We start from the raw sequence: 16388 nt of genomic DNA, 5'->3' as shown, positions 1-16388 counted from the left end.
ATCAATCACCCCCTGTCACTGCCACCCATCAGCCCCTAACCTGCCCCTTGCGGGCAATCTGATCACCCACCCACACCAATAGATCGCCCGCAGATCCGACATCAGATCACCTCCCAAGTGCAGTGTTTACATCTCTTCTCTCCTCTAAACACCCACTAATTACCCATCACCCACCCCCTATCACCACCTGTCACGGTTACCCATCAGATTAGACCCTAATCTGCCCCTTGCGGGCACCCAATCACCCGCCCACACCTCAGAACGTCCTCAGACCCCAGCCCTGATCACCTCGCTAGTGCATTGCCTGCATCTATTTCCCCCCTCTAATCACACCTTGAGACACCCATCAATCACCTCCTGTCACCCCCTAGCACACCTACCCATCAGATCAGGCCCTAATTTCCCCCGTGTGGGCTCCTGATCACTCGGCCAAACCCTCAGGTCCCCCTCAGACCCCCTTCCGATCACCTCCCCAGTGCATTGATTGCATCTATTTTCCCCTCTAACCGCCCCCTGAGACACCCATCAATCACCTCCTGTCACCCCCTAGCACTCCTATCCATCAGATCAGGCCCAAAACATCCTGTCATCTAAGAGGCCACCCTGCTTATGACCGGTTCCACAAAATTTGCCTCCTCATAGACCACCTGTCATCAAAATTTGCAGATGCTTATACCCCTGAACAGTCATTTTGAGACATTTGGTTTCCAGACTACTCACAGTTTTGGGCCCGTAAAATGCCAGGGCAGTATAGGAACCCCACAAGTGACCCCATTTTAGAAAGAAGACACCCCAAGGTATTCTGTTAGGTGTATGATGAGTTCATAGAAGATTTTATTTTTTGTCACAAGTTAGCGGAAATTGATATGTATTGTTTTTTTTTTCACAAAGTGTCATTTTTCACTAACTTGTGACAAAAAATAAATTCTATGAACTCACCATACCCCTAACGGAATACCTTGGGGTGTCTTCTTTCTAAAATGGGGTCACTTGTGGGGTTCCTATACTGCCCTGGCATTTTAGGGGCCCTAAACCGTGAGGAGTAGTCTAGAAAACAAATGCCTCAAAATGACCTGTGAATAGGACGTTGGGCCCCTTAGCGCACCTAGGCTGCAAAAAAGTGTCACACATGTGGTATCGCCATACTCAGGAGAAGTAGTATAATGTGTTTTGTGGTGTATTTTTACACATGCCCATGCTGGGTGGGAGAAATCTCTCTGTAAATGGACAATTGTGTGCAAAAAAAAAATCAAAAATGTGTCATTTACAGAGATATTTCTCCCACCCAGCATGGTTATATGTAAAAATACACCACAAAACACATTATACTACTTCTTCTGAGTACGGCGATACCACGTGTGACACTTTTTTGCAGCCTAACTGTGCTAAGGGGCCCAAAGTCCAATGAGTACCTTTAGGATTTCACAGGTCATTTTGAGACATTTGGGTTCAAGACTACTCCTCACGGTTTAGGGCCCCTAAAATGCCAGGGCAGTATAGGAACCCCACAAGTGACCCCATTTTAGAAAGAAGACACCCCAAGGTATTCTGTTAGGTGTATGATGAGTTCATAGAAGATTTTATTTTTTGTCACAAGTTAGCGGAAATTGATATGTATTGTTTTTTTTTTCACAAAGTGTCATTTTCCGCTAACTTGTGACAAAAAAAAAAATCTTCTATGAACTCACCATACTCCTAACAGAATACCTTGGGGTGTCTTCTTTCTAAAATGGGGTCACTTGTGGGGTTCCTATACTGCCCTGGCATTTTAGGGGCCCTAAACCGTGAGCAGTAGTCTAGAATCCAAAGGCCTCAAAATGACCTGTGAATAGGACGTTAGGCCCCTTAGCGCACCTAGGTTGCAAAAAAGTGTCACACATGTGGTATCGCCGTACTCAGAAGAAGTAGTATATTGTGTTTTGGGGTGTATTTTTACACATACCCATGCTGGGTGGGAGAAATATCTCTGTAAAAGGACAATTGTGTGTAAAAAAAAAATCAAACAATTGTCATTTAGAGATATTTCTCCCACCCAGCATGGGTATGTGTAAAAATACACCCCAAAACACATTATACTACTTCTCCTGAGTACGGCGGTACCACATGTGTGGCACTTTTTTGCACCCTAAGTGCGCTAAGAGGCCCAAAGTCCAATGAGTACCTTTAGGATTTCACAGGTCATTTTGCGACATTTGGTTTCAAGACTACTCCTCACGGTTTAGGGCCCCTAAAATGCCAGGGCAGTATAGGAACCCCACAAATGACCCCATTTTAGAAAGAAGACACCCCAAGGTATTCCGTTAGGAGTATGGTGAGTTCATAGAAGATTTTATTTTTTGTCACAAGTTAGCGGAAAATGACACTTTGTGAAAAAAAACAATTAAAATCAATTTCCGCTAACTTGTGACAAAAAAAAAAAAAAAATCTTCTATGAACTCACCATCCTCCTAACGGAATACCTTGGGGTGTCTTCTTTCTAAAATGGGGTAATTTGTGGGGTTCCTATACTGTCCTGGCATTTTAGGGGCCCTAAACCGTGAGGAGTAGTCTTGAAACGAAATTTCTCAAAATGACCTGTGAAATCCTAAAGGTACTCATTGAACTTTGGGCCCCTTAGCGCAGTTAGGGTGCAAAAAAGTGCCACACATGTGGTATCGCCGTACTCAGGAGAAGTAGTATAATGTGTTTTGGGGTGTATTTTTCCACATACCCATGCTGAGTGGGAGAAATATCTCTATAAATTGACAATTGTGTGTAAAAAAAATAAAACAATTGTCATTTATGGAGATATTTCTCCCACCCAGCATGGGTATGTGTAAAAATACACCCCAAAACACATTATACTACTTCTCCTGAGTACGGCAATACCACATGTGTGGCACTTTTTTGTAGCCTAACTGCGCTAAGGGGCCAAAAGTCCAATGAGCATCTTTAGGCTTTACAGGGGTGCTTACAATTAGGCACCCCCCAAAATGCCAGGACAGTGAACACACCCCACAAATGACCCCATTTTGGAAAGTAGACACTTCAAGGAATTCAGAGAGGAGCATAGTGAGTCCGTGGCAGATTTCATTTTTTTTTGTCGCAAGTTAGAAGAAATGGAAACTTTTTTTTTTCTTTTTTTTGTCAGAAAATGTCATTTTCCGCTAACTTGTGACAAAAAATAAAATCTTCTATGAACTCACCATGCCTCTCACTGAATACTTTGGGATGTCTTCTTTCCAAAATGGGGTCATTTGGGGGGTATTTGTACTATCCTGGAATTTTAGCCCCTCATGAAACCTGACAGGTGCGCAGAAAAGTCAGAGATGCTTGAAAAATGGGAAAATTCACTTTTGGCACCATAGTTTGTAAACGCTATAACTTTTACCCAAACCAATAAATATACACTGAATGGGTTTTTTTTAATCAAAAACATGTTTGGCCACATTTTTCGCGCTGCATGTATACAGAAATTTTACTTTATTTGAAAAATGTCAGCACAGAAAGTTAAAAAAATCATTTTTTTGCCAAAATTCATGTCTTTTTTGATGAATATAATAAAAAGTAAAAATCGCAGGAGCAATCAAATAGCACCAAAAGAAAGCTTTATTAGTGACAAGAAAAGGAGGTAAAATTCATTTAGGTGGTAGGTTGTATGAGCGAGCAATAAACCGTGAAAGCTGCAGTGGTCTGAATGGAAAAAAAGTGCCTGGTCCTTAAGGGGTAGAAAGACTGTGGTCCTGAAGTGGTTAACATGTACATGAATCAAAAATAGAAATAAAATTGACATCTCAGTAGTGGGAATTCTCTGGTTATTCCAGAGGCTTCCCTGATCTTCCTTACACCCCCCCCCCCCCCCCCTTTTCAAATGCTTGGATCCTTTAAGAATATTCAAAAGTTGATGAACATTCTTCCTGTGACTGCTACCATCCATGTACAAGCTTCTCCAAACTAGGCATAAAGGTTCATGTATGGCCAGAACTAAACTGCACATACACGAGAACCTAGGTCTACCAGGCATGCGCATACCTTGCCCATGGATGCCCAGTGCAGAGAACCTCGTACTAAGATGGGAGCCTGGCTGCAAGAAGAGAGTCCTACGTGGCAACAGGCTGGAGGAGGATCTGGGGAAGCCTGTGGACCATCCAGAGGCTTCCCAATACTGAGGAACGTATTCTCGTAGGACGCACAGCGGCTAGTGGAAATGCGGCCTTACAGTCTGTTCACACATTGAGGGCTCGTTATGTGGCAGGTTGCTGTGGTATGCAGGGACAAGAATCTGACAGTGAACACAGAAGTGCTTAAAGTGGATCCGAGATGAAAAACTAACTAGAACATGTAACTTGTCTATATATCTTATCTAAAGTTTAGATAGTTTACACAACATATCTAGCTGCAAACAGCTTCAATAGAATATGATTCCTGTAATACAATGAAGGCAGCCAGGTTCTGTTTGTCACATTGTCACAGGCTGAGGGCTGGAGATGCTATCAGCTTGCCTGTGTGTAAATTCAGTCCCCTCTCCTCCTCCCCTCTGCCTATGAAATCAATGGCTAGTAACCTCTTCCTCCTCCTACCCAAACCAGTTCCCATAAGCCCTTGCTACAGTGCCAAGGCACAAAATAAGCTGTGGGTGAGGCTTGTTTAGTTTATAGGGAGTATTAAAACAAAGTATTTGGCTTGAGGAATGCCCTATAAACTATATGAAAAGAACACAATTATGCAATGAGTAAAAGTTTATCTCGGATCCACTTCAACCACACCAATAGTATAAAAAAAAACGTCAAATTCGACCCTTTTAATGGACATTTTAAAACGTGCAGGGTTTATTAATCAATTTCCTCAAAAACTATAAGGTCTTTTTGAAAAATGTTTTCACCTGGTTCTCAATGGTCTACTTAATATACCCTGAACATTTGGTGTATATATAAAATGTAAGGGGGCTTTGCTATGAACCGCTAAAGTCGGCTGCTTTTTTCATTTGAAATTTTACAAAATCGATTTTCTCAAACTATTAGGGCTTTTTGAAAAAAAAAAAAAATTAAGTTGTAGCCACTGATCCCCTTTATAACCCATGCACTTTTGGTGATTGTAGCATGTATGGGGGCTTTGCTATCAACGTTAAAGTAAAATCCTTCTTTCAGCCTATCTGTCCCTTGCCGCAGATCTAGCGTTCCGGGATCCCCTCGATGCAGATGCGTCCTTGCCAGGTCAGCATCTTCTGTGTCTGCGCGAACGCATGGCCATGCTGCTTGCGATCACACTAACTCATGTGGCCTGGGGCGTTCTTCACAGTACTCCTGCGCCTGTGCAATATGCTCCAGGCCACATGAGCAAAGCATCATGGCCAAGTGCTCACGCAAAGGATACCGACCTGACGAGGTCAGCATCTGCAACAGAGGCAGAACTGCGGCGAGGTAGCCAGGGGTAGGAGGAAGCCCAAAGTAAATAGATTTTTTTTTTCACCTCGCACCTCTTTAACCTCCTTGGCAGTATGGACGAGCTCAGCTCAGCTTGCCGCTGTGCAATTTTTTTTAATACACGCAGCTAGCACTTTGCTAGCTGCGTGTTGTACGCGATCGCCGCCGATCCGCCGCTACCTGATGCGTAACAGATGGGGGAAGCCCTAAAGTAAATTGGGGCGGGGGGATGCCACTGCACAGCGGCTATCATGTAGCTAGCGCTAGGCTAGCTAGAGGGAAAAAAAAAAATACTGCTGCGCAGCCTCCCTGGCGATCTTAAAGAGAACCTGTACTGACTAAAAATATTTAAAATAAACACATGAGGTAACTTCAAACGAACATTACATAGTTATCTTGCCATCAGTTCCTCTCAGAAGCTCACCATTTTCTTCGGACAATGATCCCTTCCAGTTCTGACAATATTTTGTCAGATCTGAAATATATCAGTTGCTGTCAATACAATGGCTTCAATTCATCAAAGGGTGTTCGATAACAAAACCCCAGTCCTTAAAATACCGCATTCGGTATTTTACACTTCACTGTGCTAATTCATCAATATTTTCCCATGTGTGGTAGAGGTTCGTTAAGTTACCGAACTACTAGGCTTCAATTCATCAAAGGCTGTTCGATAACAGCAGAGTGGTGCAGAACAGCTTGGAATGTCCCTGTGTTGTTACAAGCTGATAACAATAGAAGGCATCCAGACATCCCTTTAGATGTAAAGGTGTTATAGTTACTGTTATTTATACTGCCTCTGCTGCTCTGAATCTGTCGATCAGCCTTTCTTAACATTTTATTTATTTGCCACAACGTAGATGAACTTCCTGGAGACATTACAAATGCCATGCTTGGTGATTTCACCACCAGCATCTTTGCATTATCAAACAGGGCCTGAAAGGGTTACACCACCGAAGGGAATCTGGGGATATATTTTGACCCGTTCTCTCTGCTCACTGCTTGGGGGGTCTGAAAGCTTGTGTGGAGAAGCCTGTGTGACCTATCAGCGGCACTTGCAGGAGAACAGGGGCTGTTTCTATTGGCTGCCTGCTCCTGCTAATCATGAAAACATTCACACAGAAGGCTTTCGAAGCCTGTAACGACAGGGGAGAGCTTGAGATAAACACCGAATGTGCTAGCGAATGTGGTAACCTTGATGAATTAACATTTACTGACATTTGCTGACATGTGTTGAGCACAATTCGGTAATTTATCTCATTGCTCTGTCATTTCAGCTTCTCATTCGGTAACAGCTTTGATGAATTAACATTTTCTAAAGTGCTTCGTTAAGTCAGCTGTTTTCAGCATTACCGAATGCGGTAATGCTTGATGAATTGAAGCCAATATCAGTTGCTGTCAGTTACAGCTGAAAGGAGAACTGATGTACCAGGTAATGTCTATGTTTCCCTATGGCTCAAGTGGGCGATGTTACAGTTTAACGGTGTGCTGACCAGAAAGCTGTTATGGGTAATGGCCATTTTCAAAATGGAGGACGGAAAATTCCCTTGATCACAGTGAAGAAACAGGATGCGGGAGAGGAGAAAGACACTGAGGAGTAGACTACATGGAAGGTAAGTATGACTTGTGTATGCTTATTTTTACTTCTAATTTTCAGTTCAGGTTTTCTTTAATAGAAAGCCAGGGAGGTTAAAGTGTAACTGTCGGGCATAAAATCAAAAATCAATTCTTTATTTTTATCTGGTAAACAAGTAAGAAAGATGCTAATCAGGCAATCCAAAAGTTAAAATCTCTATTACTTTTCTTGTTTATAAAGGATTATTCCCCAGTTTACCTGACTCTTATTTGGTACGTTGCCGCACAAAGGAAGTTGCAGGGCATGCTGGGTTGTCTTTTTTTGCTTCTTTATTTTCCCTCAGACTTAACTAATGTACAGAAGCAAAAAAGGACCACCCAGCATGCCCTCCAACTTCCTTTTTGTGGCAACGTACCAAATAAGAGTCAGGTAAACTGGGGAATGATCATTTATTTTTTAACTTTTGGATTGCCTGATTAGCATCCTTCTTACTTGTTTACCAGATAAAAATAAAGAATTGATTTTTGATTTTATGCCCGACAGTTACACTTTAAGGCAGGGTACACAAAAAAATAAATAAAGTTTCACTTACCTGGGGCTTCTACCAGCCCCCTGCAGCCGCACGGTACCCGTGACATCCTTGAAAGATTCTCTGGTCCCCGCAGTGGCTTCGTTTCAATTCCAGCGACAGAGCCACTCGCCGGTGACTGCGCCTGCACGGCCCTGGCTGCGCACGTCCTTGATCATGCTCCCGCCTCCGTGAGTGTATTGCACATGCGCAGTTGGGGAAAATATTGTACTGTGCATGCACAGAACGCTCCCGGGGGATGATCCCATTCTAGTTTTCAAAATAGTAACATTAATGACCTGTCCCTCCAGGGACATTGATAAGAATGAACAACATTGTTACATTTGGTGAAAAAAGGGCCTTTAGGGCCCTTTTCCACTAGAGGCAAATGCGATGCTGAATCACAAATCGCTAGCGATTTTAAAATCACTAGAGTTTGCTACACAACATAAGAATCGCGGTAGGCAATTTCCACTACCGCGATTAGTGTTTTACTAAAGCGCGATCACGCCGCGGAACGATTTTTGCTGAGATTTTGCTATGCTGTGCATAGCAAAATTGCGATCGCAATTGCTGGGAAAAATTAGGACTTTGCGCTAAACGCTAGCAATTGCGATTCAGCAAACGCTAGTGATTGCTAATGGAAAAGGGCCCTTAGTGCTAGTGGTAGTTTACAGTCTACCATGTGCCCAAAAACCTAACTGATTATGTATGTAGGTTATGATTTTAGCCATGACAAGTTAGAGAATAGAATTTGGGGTGTTTGAGAGGAGGCCTATTTAAAAAAAAAAAAATTGTCAATGTGGAAAAAAAACTGTAAAAATAAAAAATAAAATACCATTTTCAAAGTTATGGTACAATTGCAACAAAACCGCATAAGTACAAATGTTGAAAAATATGTATATCTCAGTAGGCCTGAGCCTCTAGTTTTCAGAATGGTGACATTTATGGCTTTTCTTGACTGTTTAGACACTCCATGGGCTTTGCTAAGAAATAACTACATTACTTTTGGTGCAAAAAAATGGCCTTGAAAAATCAATTGGTGCTGCTCATGATTAATAGTGTACTGCGTGGCCAAAAAGCTATCGTATTGTGTACATAGGGTATCATTTTAACAGTGACAAGCGAGATAATACAATTTGGGGTGTTTGAGAGCTGAGGCCTAAGCCATTCTAATTTTTTTGTGTGCCAAACAAGAAAAAAAAAATTCTCTAGTTTTCAGAATGGTGACATTTATGGCTTTTCTTGACTGTTCAGACACTCAATAGGCTTTTCTAAGAAAGCATTTATTTTGGTGCAAACCATGGTCTGCAAAATTCAATTGGTGCTGCTTATGGCTAAGTGTGTATTGCGTGGCCAAAAAGCTATCTGATTGGCCTGGTGCACACCAAAAACCGCTAGCAGATCCGCAAAATGCTAGCAGATTTTGAAACGCTTTTTCCTATTTTTCTGTAGCGTTTCAGCTAGCACTTTGCGGTTTTGTGAAGCGTTTTTGGTGTAGTAGATTTCATGTATTGTATAAAGCTGTTACTGAACAGCTACTGTAACAAAAAGCGCCTGGCAAACCGCTCTGAAGTGCCGTTTTTCAGAGCGGTTTGCGTTTTTTCCTATACTTAACATTGAAGCAGAAACGCCTCCGCAATCCAAAATCTGCAGCAGCCCGGGAGTATGAGTTTCTGCAAAATGCCACCAGCTCTGGTGTGCACCAACCCAATACATTACCCAAACGGATCTGCACCCGCAAGCGGATCGCAAACCGCAGCCGAACCGCACTGGTGTGCACTAGGCCATTATGTATATAGGGCAGCCTTTCTCAACCTTTTTACACTGGAGGAACCCTGCAAATTAGTTTTTGATCTCGAGGAACCCCTGCATTTATTTTTCTGAAGGCATGGTCTTTAAAAGTAGGTTAGGCTGTTAATTTCACTACCTACTATTACACTGCCACTCATTAAAATGTGCTCATTATTATTCTGACCCCCAATTTAGTGCTTCTTTTTACAGTACCACCTATTATAATGTTCTCTATTTCCCTCATGATGGGTTAAAATGCCAAGGAACTCCTGCAGAGTCCTCAAGGAACCCTGGGGATCCAGGGAACCCTGGTTGAGAAAGCCTGATATAGGGTATCATTTTAATCATGACAAGCAAAAGAATAGAATGTGGGGTGTTTGAGATCTGAGGCCTATTACATTTGAATTTTTTTTAGCAGCAAACTGAATGATAAGCAATAAAGTTGTTATTTTCATATTTCTTGTACCAAAATAAAACACTTGTAAAAAAAACAAAAAGTGACAGAATTGAAAAGAGAATGCATAAATAGTTACTTTAGGGCCTCAATGTTTTAAATATGTACGCCATGAGGGTGTATTTACTCTTATTTTGCTAATAAAGGCTTGTAATCATTGGTAGTGTGCAATGAGAAAACGAAAACCACAACACAGAAAAAAAAATACACCTTTATTTCCAAATAATATATTGTCACTATAATTTGTACTAGGGACATAATTCAAGCCTTGTGATAACCAGAACAAATAGGCAGATAAAATGTGACGGTTTTATGTATGGTAGCATTGTTTATTTTAAAACTATAGGGCATGGAATTGGAGAAATTGTGTATTTTCTCTTTTTTTTTTTTACTTGTTTTTTTCCCCTTTAAAATGCATAGAAAGTAAAGTAATTATTGAACACAAATATCACTCCCAAAAAGCCTTATCTGTGGGGGGAAAAAAAAAAGGTATAGATAATTTTGTTGTGATAAGTATTGAAAAAGTTACTAGCAAATGAAAGGGAAGAGCATTGACAGGTGAAAATTGCTCTGGTCCGTTAGGGTAAAATACAAAGTGGGAGGAAATTGTACATTGGGACCAAGTCGAGGGCCAAACTCAATGTCTACTGGCCACCGTCCTCCATTATAAAGTTCCCAGGTGTCTAATGTCCCCCTCCAGCCCCTATACCAGTTCCCTGGGGGCCCCACCTACCCCTATACACTTCCTTACTGTTTAGTGCATTCCCCCTACCTCCCCCATAGAATATGCTATTCTAGGGCTTCACCTAAAATATAGCTTCCCTGGTTGTCTAGAGTGGGCCAAAGTTAATGTAAAGTGGGGAAACCACTTGAGGGCCAAATTCAAAGAGAGTCTGAAGCGAGAATAAATCTCGCTTCAGACCTCATAGATAGCAAGGGCATGTGTGCCCCTGCTAAAACGCCGCTATCCCGCGGCTTAACGGAGTCCCTTCACCCCCAAATCCCCTCAGTGCAGCGGGGGAGCGCTTCCTGGTTGGGGCAGGGCTAACCGCCGCAGCCCTGCCCCACGCGCGTCTGTCAGCGCACATCTCCGCCTCTCCCCCGCCCCTCTCAGTCTTCCTTCACTGAGAGGAGCGGGGGAGCTGCGGCGATGCGCCGCTGATAGACGCGACTGGAGGCAGGGCTGCAGCCGTTAGCCCTGCCTCCAGGAAAATAAGATTTACGACCAAGTCTACAACCAACGATAGCGGGGTGGGTTGGGGGGTGAAGGGACCCCTGTTTAGCGGCGCGATAGCAGCGGTTTAGCAGGGGCACACACTGCTAACTATCAGCTCTGAAGCGAGATTTATTCTCGCTTCAGAGTCTCTTTAATGGCTGAGGGCCAGATTTGGCCCGAGGGCCAGAGTTTGACATATATGCTCTAGAGTAAAGATTTTATTAGAGGTGTAGGAATATTTTTAAGGCCTCTGATAGAAACATCCACTGCCACAAGTATGCACCCACAGTCAAACAGTGATGAGCTCCGTATCAAATCCGAATGAGTTCCATTCGGATTTCATCCTCCTAATTAGTGTAGCTGAGCAGGTATGTGCCGGAGGTGGTTAAACTTACCCAGCAGCCTTCTTTAATCCGTCCCACGCGGCGTTTCAAGCCACGTCACTTGACTACTACGCTTCCTCCAACACCCGCTCAGCTGCACTAATTAGGAGGATGAAATCCGAATTAAACTCATTCGGATTTGATCCGGAACTAATCCCTGGTCATGAACAGCAACTTCTGATATTTCAAACATCTCTGGTGGGACTGCATAGTTTTTCATAGCTCTGTGCTTCAAGAGGAGTATCCTGTAATGTCAGTACATGTTCCAGGTAGGGGATTTTAAAAATATAAAAACAATCACTATTAGTTGGGAACACTTTTTAACCGCTTCCGGACTGGGCTTAGTAAAAGCTATGCAGTTTGTGGCCGCTTATTCCTGCCAGGGCGTAGATTTCAATCAGCCCTGCTGTCTCATCTCTCAGGTCACTGCACACCCTGGCACTGCTGTCACGTTGACAGTCCAGATCTCAGTCAGGAGCCAACTTCATTGCTTCTGACCCCATGATTGCTTTGAGCCACAGTATGAAATAGGTAAAGGTCTTATGCTGGGTACACACTGAGATTTTCTGGTCGATTTACTGTCAGATCGATTATTTCCAACATGTCCAATTTGCTTTTCGATCGACTTCCGAGCATTTTCCGATCGATTTCCGTGCACTTTAATAGGAAATCGATCGGAAAATGCTCGGAAAGCAAATCGAACATGTTGGAAATAATCGATCTGACAGTAAATCGACACGAAAATCTCATAGTGTGTACCCAGCATTAAAGAGAACCCGAGGTGGGATTTAATTATGTTAGTGGGGCACAGAGGCTGGTTGTGCACACTAACACCAGCCTCTGTTGCCCCATGGTGTGCCTCCAGGATCTCCCTGCACGCTGCTATACCCTCCGCAGTGCTAGCGACACACAGCGTGTCGCCAGCACAATATTTACCTATGCCATGTCAGTCAGCGCCGCTCCCCCGCCTCCTCTGTATCGGCGCTACCCGCCCGCGTCCCTTCCCTCCAATCAGCAGGAGGGAAGGGACGCGGGCGGGTAGCGCCGATACAGAGGAGGCGGGGGAGCAGCGCTAACAGACACGGCATAGGTAAACATTGTGCTGGTGACGCGCTGTGTGTCGCTAGCACTGCGGTTCTGTTTAACTATTTCAGTCGCGCGGATAAATGTTTCATGTCCGCAGCTAGTGCTGCTGTAGCCGCAGGGACGCGAGACTCCCGTCTGTGCAGTCTGGAAGGCCGTGCACACAATTGTGAAGGCGGAAACCCGTGATCGCAATGGTCCTGGCGACAGTGGGGAGAGGGGGGGGGGGGGGGGGGGGATTCGTGGCAGGTGACAGAAGCAGAGGCGTAGCTAGGGTTTTGAACGCCTGGGGACAAAGAGTTTTTGTCAGTGATGTATTTTATTTGCATTTGCCCATTTTTCTTGGTTATTACACCATTTAAATTTTGTCCCTATCACTATGTATGGCGCCAATATTTTATTTGGAAATAAAGGTGCATTTTTCAGCTTTGCATCCATCACTATTTACAAGCTTATAATAAAAAAAAAAAAAAATATGTTCTTAATATACCCTCTTCACATGCATATTTAAAAAGTTCAGACCCTTAGGTAACTATTTTTTTTTCCCATTAAAAATTTTATTTGGTTAATTTTTGGTGTTGGAAACAGTTAATTTTAAATGTAATAAAGTGTGTTTATTATATTGAAAAATGTATGTAGATACAGTTTTAGTTGGCCACAAGATTTTTTTTTGGTTCTTCCTGCTTCCAGGAAGCAAGAAGAAGGGGAAGGGGACAGGGAATCCCCCCCCCCCTTCAGAAAGAGGACCGGTTTTTCTGCTGGGGACTTGGATCAATGAACGGGAACCATGTTCCCGTTAATCGATCTCCGGGATACTGGTGGGGCGGCACGGGGGCATGCGCCAGCCGAAGCGCGCTTCAGCAACAGCAGCCGTCTGGACATGAGGATTACGTCCAGGCGGCATAAATGGTTAAATTATGGGATTGTAATTAGTGATGGATAAAACGGAAAAATGCACCTTTATTTCCAAATAAAATATTGTCACCATACATTGTACTAGGGATGTAATTTAAACGTTGCAATAACCGGTGCAAATAGGCAAATAAAATGTGTGGCTTTTATCCACAGTTTTACGTTTTATTTTAAAACTATAGCAATCGCCCTGAAAAATGCAGCACATTTGCGATGAATGGAAAGCGCTGAAGAATCACCCGAGTGTGAACCAGCCCTAAGAATCCCACATAAGGACTAGTTCAGTATTTCTCAAACCTGTCCTCGTGCTTCCCCATTGGTGAATGTTTTGCAGGCAACTCCGGTGGATTCCATGTAGCTTAGACACTAATTACCCCTCCTGTGCATAAGTGAGGTTGCCTGCAAAACATGCACCAGTGGGTAGTCACAAGGAAAGGTTTGAGAAACACTACACTAATCCAAAAGCTTTTAATTCTGACATTTTTATAACCTATTGACAGTGCATCGTGCTCTGGAACAGATATACATTTGATATGTATGCATACACAAGTTCTTTAAAGAAAACATGTAACGAGAAAAAGATCCCCTGAGGAGGGGGGGGGGGGGGGGGAGCCTCCGGATCCTATCTAGGCTTCCCCCATCCTCCTGTGTCCCATGGCGGTCTTACTGTGCCCCTCCGAACAGCGGAGATGTAAATATTTACCTTCCCTGGCTCCAGCTCAGTATTGGTTCTCCGCTCGGAGGAAATAGGCGATCACTGTAGGTCCACTCTACTGCGCAGGCACAAGTCTCCTGCTCTTGCGTATTAAGAGTGGACCTGACAGAGACCAGCTATTATGCTGAGAGCCGCAACCCCCATCCCCCCCGCTGGAGCCAGGGAAGGTAAATAAATCTAGCTCGTCAGGCTTGCCGAGCCAGGATTGCGGGAAACTTTGGGGGAGCCAGCGCCGGATTGTGTGCAGCCACCGGTGTGGGGGAAGCCTTATTGGGACCCTAAGGCTTCCCCCTCCTGAGGCAAGTACAGGGTCTCTAAAGTTTTTTGCGATAGTGGTCCTTTTAGTGAAAGATCTATTAATATCTGACATTTAAAGTTACTATATCATTTCTCCATAAGAAACAGAAACTGGACAAAGGATACAACTGCCATGTTTGACAAAGGCGAATATAAAGCTCATAAAGTAAATTTTTATACCAAATATTTTGCTTTACATTAACGTACGAGTAGCACTCACTTTTTGGTTAGTTCATCAAGGTCTGACCGATATTTTCCCAGTTCGATCTGCAATTTGGCTCTGTGTTTTGCTGTTTCATCCAGAACTTTTCGAGCATCAGCAAGCTCAGATTCATACAGATCTTTTATTACATTCACCTAAAAAGATTGTGATGTGTTAATTATGCAGCTATGTAAAATACAAAAAAAAAAATACAAAAAAAAATCAAAAGAGCTCCTGCACATCAGGGCTGTGGAGTCGGTCCAAAAATCCACCGACTCAGACTCCTCAGTTTAGGATTCCACCGACTCCACGACTCCGACCCCTCTAATTTGCATATTACAATTTTGTTGATTAAAAGTATGTAACATGAAATTCGTCTCTTAACTGCCAACGCTCAGGAATTTTACAAGACAACTGAAGTGAGAAGGATATGTAGACTACTATATTTATTCCCTTTAGACTAAAACTAGTCCTTGGTAAGAGTACTTGTAAACAGGTACAAACCGGAACAAAGAACATCTATCAGGCCCTAGGCAATGTAACTGTGGGCACATGTAGGAATAATGTGCAGGTACTCTGCAGGGGAATGAGGAGATTGTAAACAGACAACACCTCTGTGTTCAATGTGCACAGCATTCTCAGTGGATTCCCTGCAGCTCTGTGGGGAGTGCATATCTAGAGTATAGTACTACTGTGTAACAAAGTAAACCTGAGACAGATGAAATTAAAGTTTTATACATACCTGGGGCTTCCTCCAGCCGCCTTCAGGATAATCAGTCCCTCGTTGTCCTCCTCCACCACCTGGATCTTCTGCTATGAGTCCAGGTACTTGAGCCAGTCAGGCGTAGTGCGCATGCACACACTCCGCCGCCAGGAGCATACTACACCTGTGCAGCACTATTGCGCAGGTGCAGAATGTTCCTGGCTGTGGGAGCGGCATGCGGCCGGACAGCGCTGACTGGCTGAATTACCAGGACTCATAGCAGAAGATCCGGGTAGTGGAGGACAGCGAGGGACTGAAAAGCCAGAAGGGGGCTGGAGGAAGCCCCAGGTATGTATAAAACTTTACTTTTCATCCGTCTCAGTTACCCTTTAATTTGTAGTCACCAAACCAAATTTTAATAACATATCACATTATTTGATTATCAGCAAAGGGAGTGCATACATTTGCATAAATCAGAATTGACGCAGAATTATTTCCATCTCGTTGACCATGGCATTAGTGACACGGCTACACATCAGGCTTTATTCTTACAGCATAGATGTTATTTAGTATATAAGAGATTCCTGTGTACACATCATATATACAGTCACAATCAGAAATGTATATCTGACCTTAAAAATACAGGGACTGCTTTATTGAAGCAGCACAAGTAACTAATTTTGATTGGTTTATTTCAATTTTGTGGACTAAGCACAGCTATTACTGTATATATACATTATTTTTAATGACTATTATCTGAGAAATAGAACATTTTATCATATTTTCTATTTTAATTACAGTTACAAATTCATTAGGAGTCGGTGCATTTTTCCCCCGACTCCAGGCACCCAAAATTGCCCGATTCCACAGCCCTGCTGTACATACAGTATATTTTATAGTCAATGTGATATACTACACATCAAATTAAAAACTCAGTATTTTAATTGTTTGGGGACCACAGGCTTACACCCCCCCCCCCCCCACCCCTAGTGACCAGGCCATTTTTTACAATTCAGAACACTGCAGCTTTAACAGTGTAGTGCTTGGCCATACAACTTAGCACACAAATCAATCGTGCCTACTTTC

The 16388-nt window shown here is 43.2% G+C and overlaps 1 protein-coding gene across 1 annotated transcript in view; it reads right to left on the bottom strand.

Moving 5' to 3' along the window:
• LMNB2 (lamin B2) overlaps nucleotides 1–16388 on the bottom strand; it is an 83628-nt gene that overhangs the window by 52228 nt on the left and 15012 nt on the right. The window contains exon 2 of the mRNA XM_068233735.1: nucleotides 14618–14754. Within this exon, the coding sequence (XP_068089836.1) occupies nucleotides 14618–14754 (137 nt within the window). The remainder of the gene's footprint in view (nucleotides 1–14617; nucleotides 14755–16388) is intronic.

Source organism: Hyperolius riggenbachi, chromosome 1 (genome assembly GCF_040937935.1).
Source record: "Hyperolius riggenbachi isolate aHypRig1 chromosome 1, aHypRig1.pri, whole genome shotgun sequence".
Taxonomy (NCBI): Eukaryota; Metazoa; Chordata; class Amphibia; order Anura; family Hyperoliidae; genus Hyperolius; species Hyperolius riggenbachi.
Note: the sequence above shows the minus strand (reverse complement) of the source record. Positions and strands in the feature narration are given on the sequence as shown.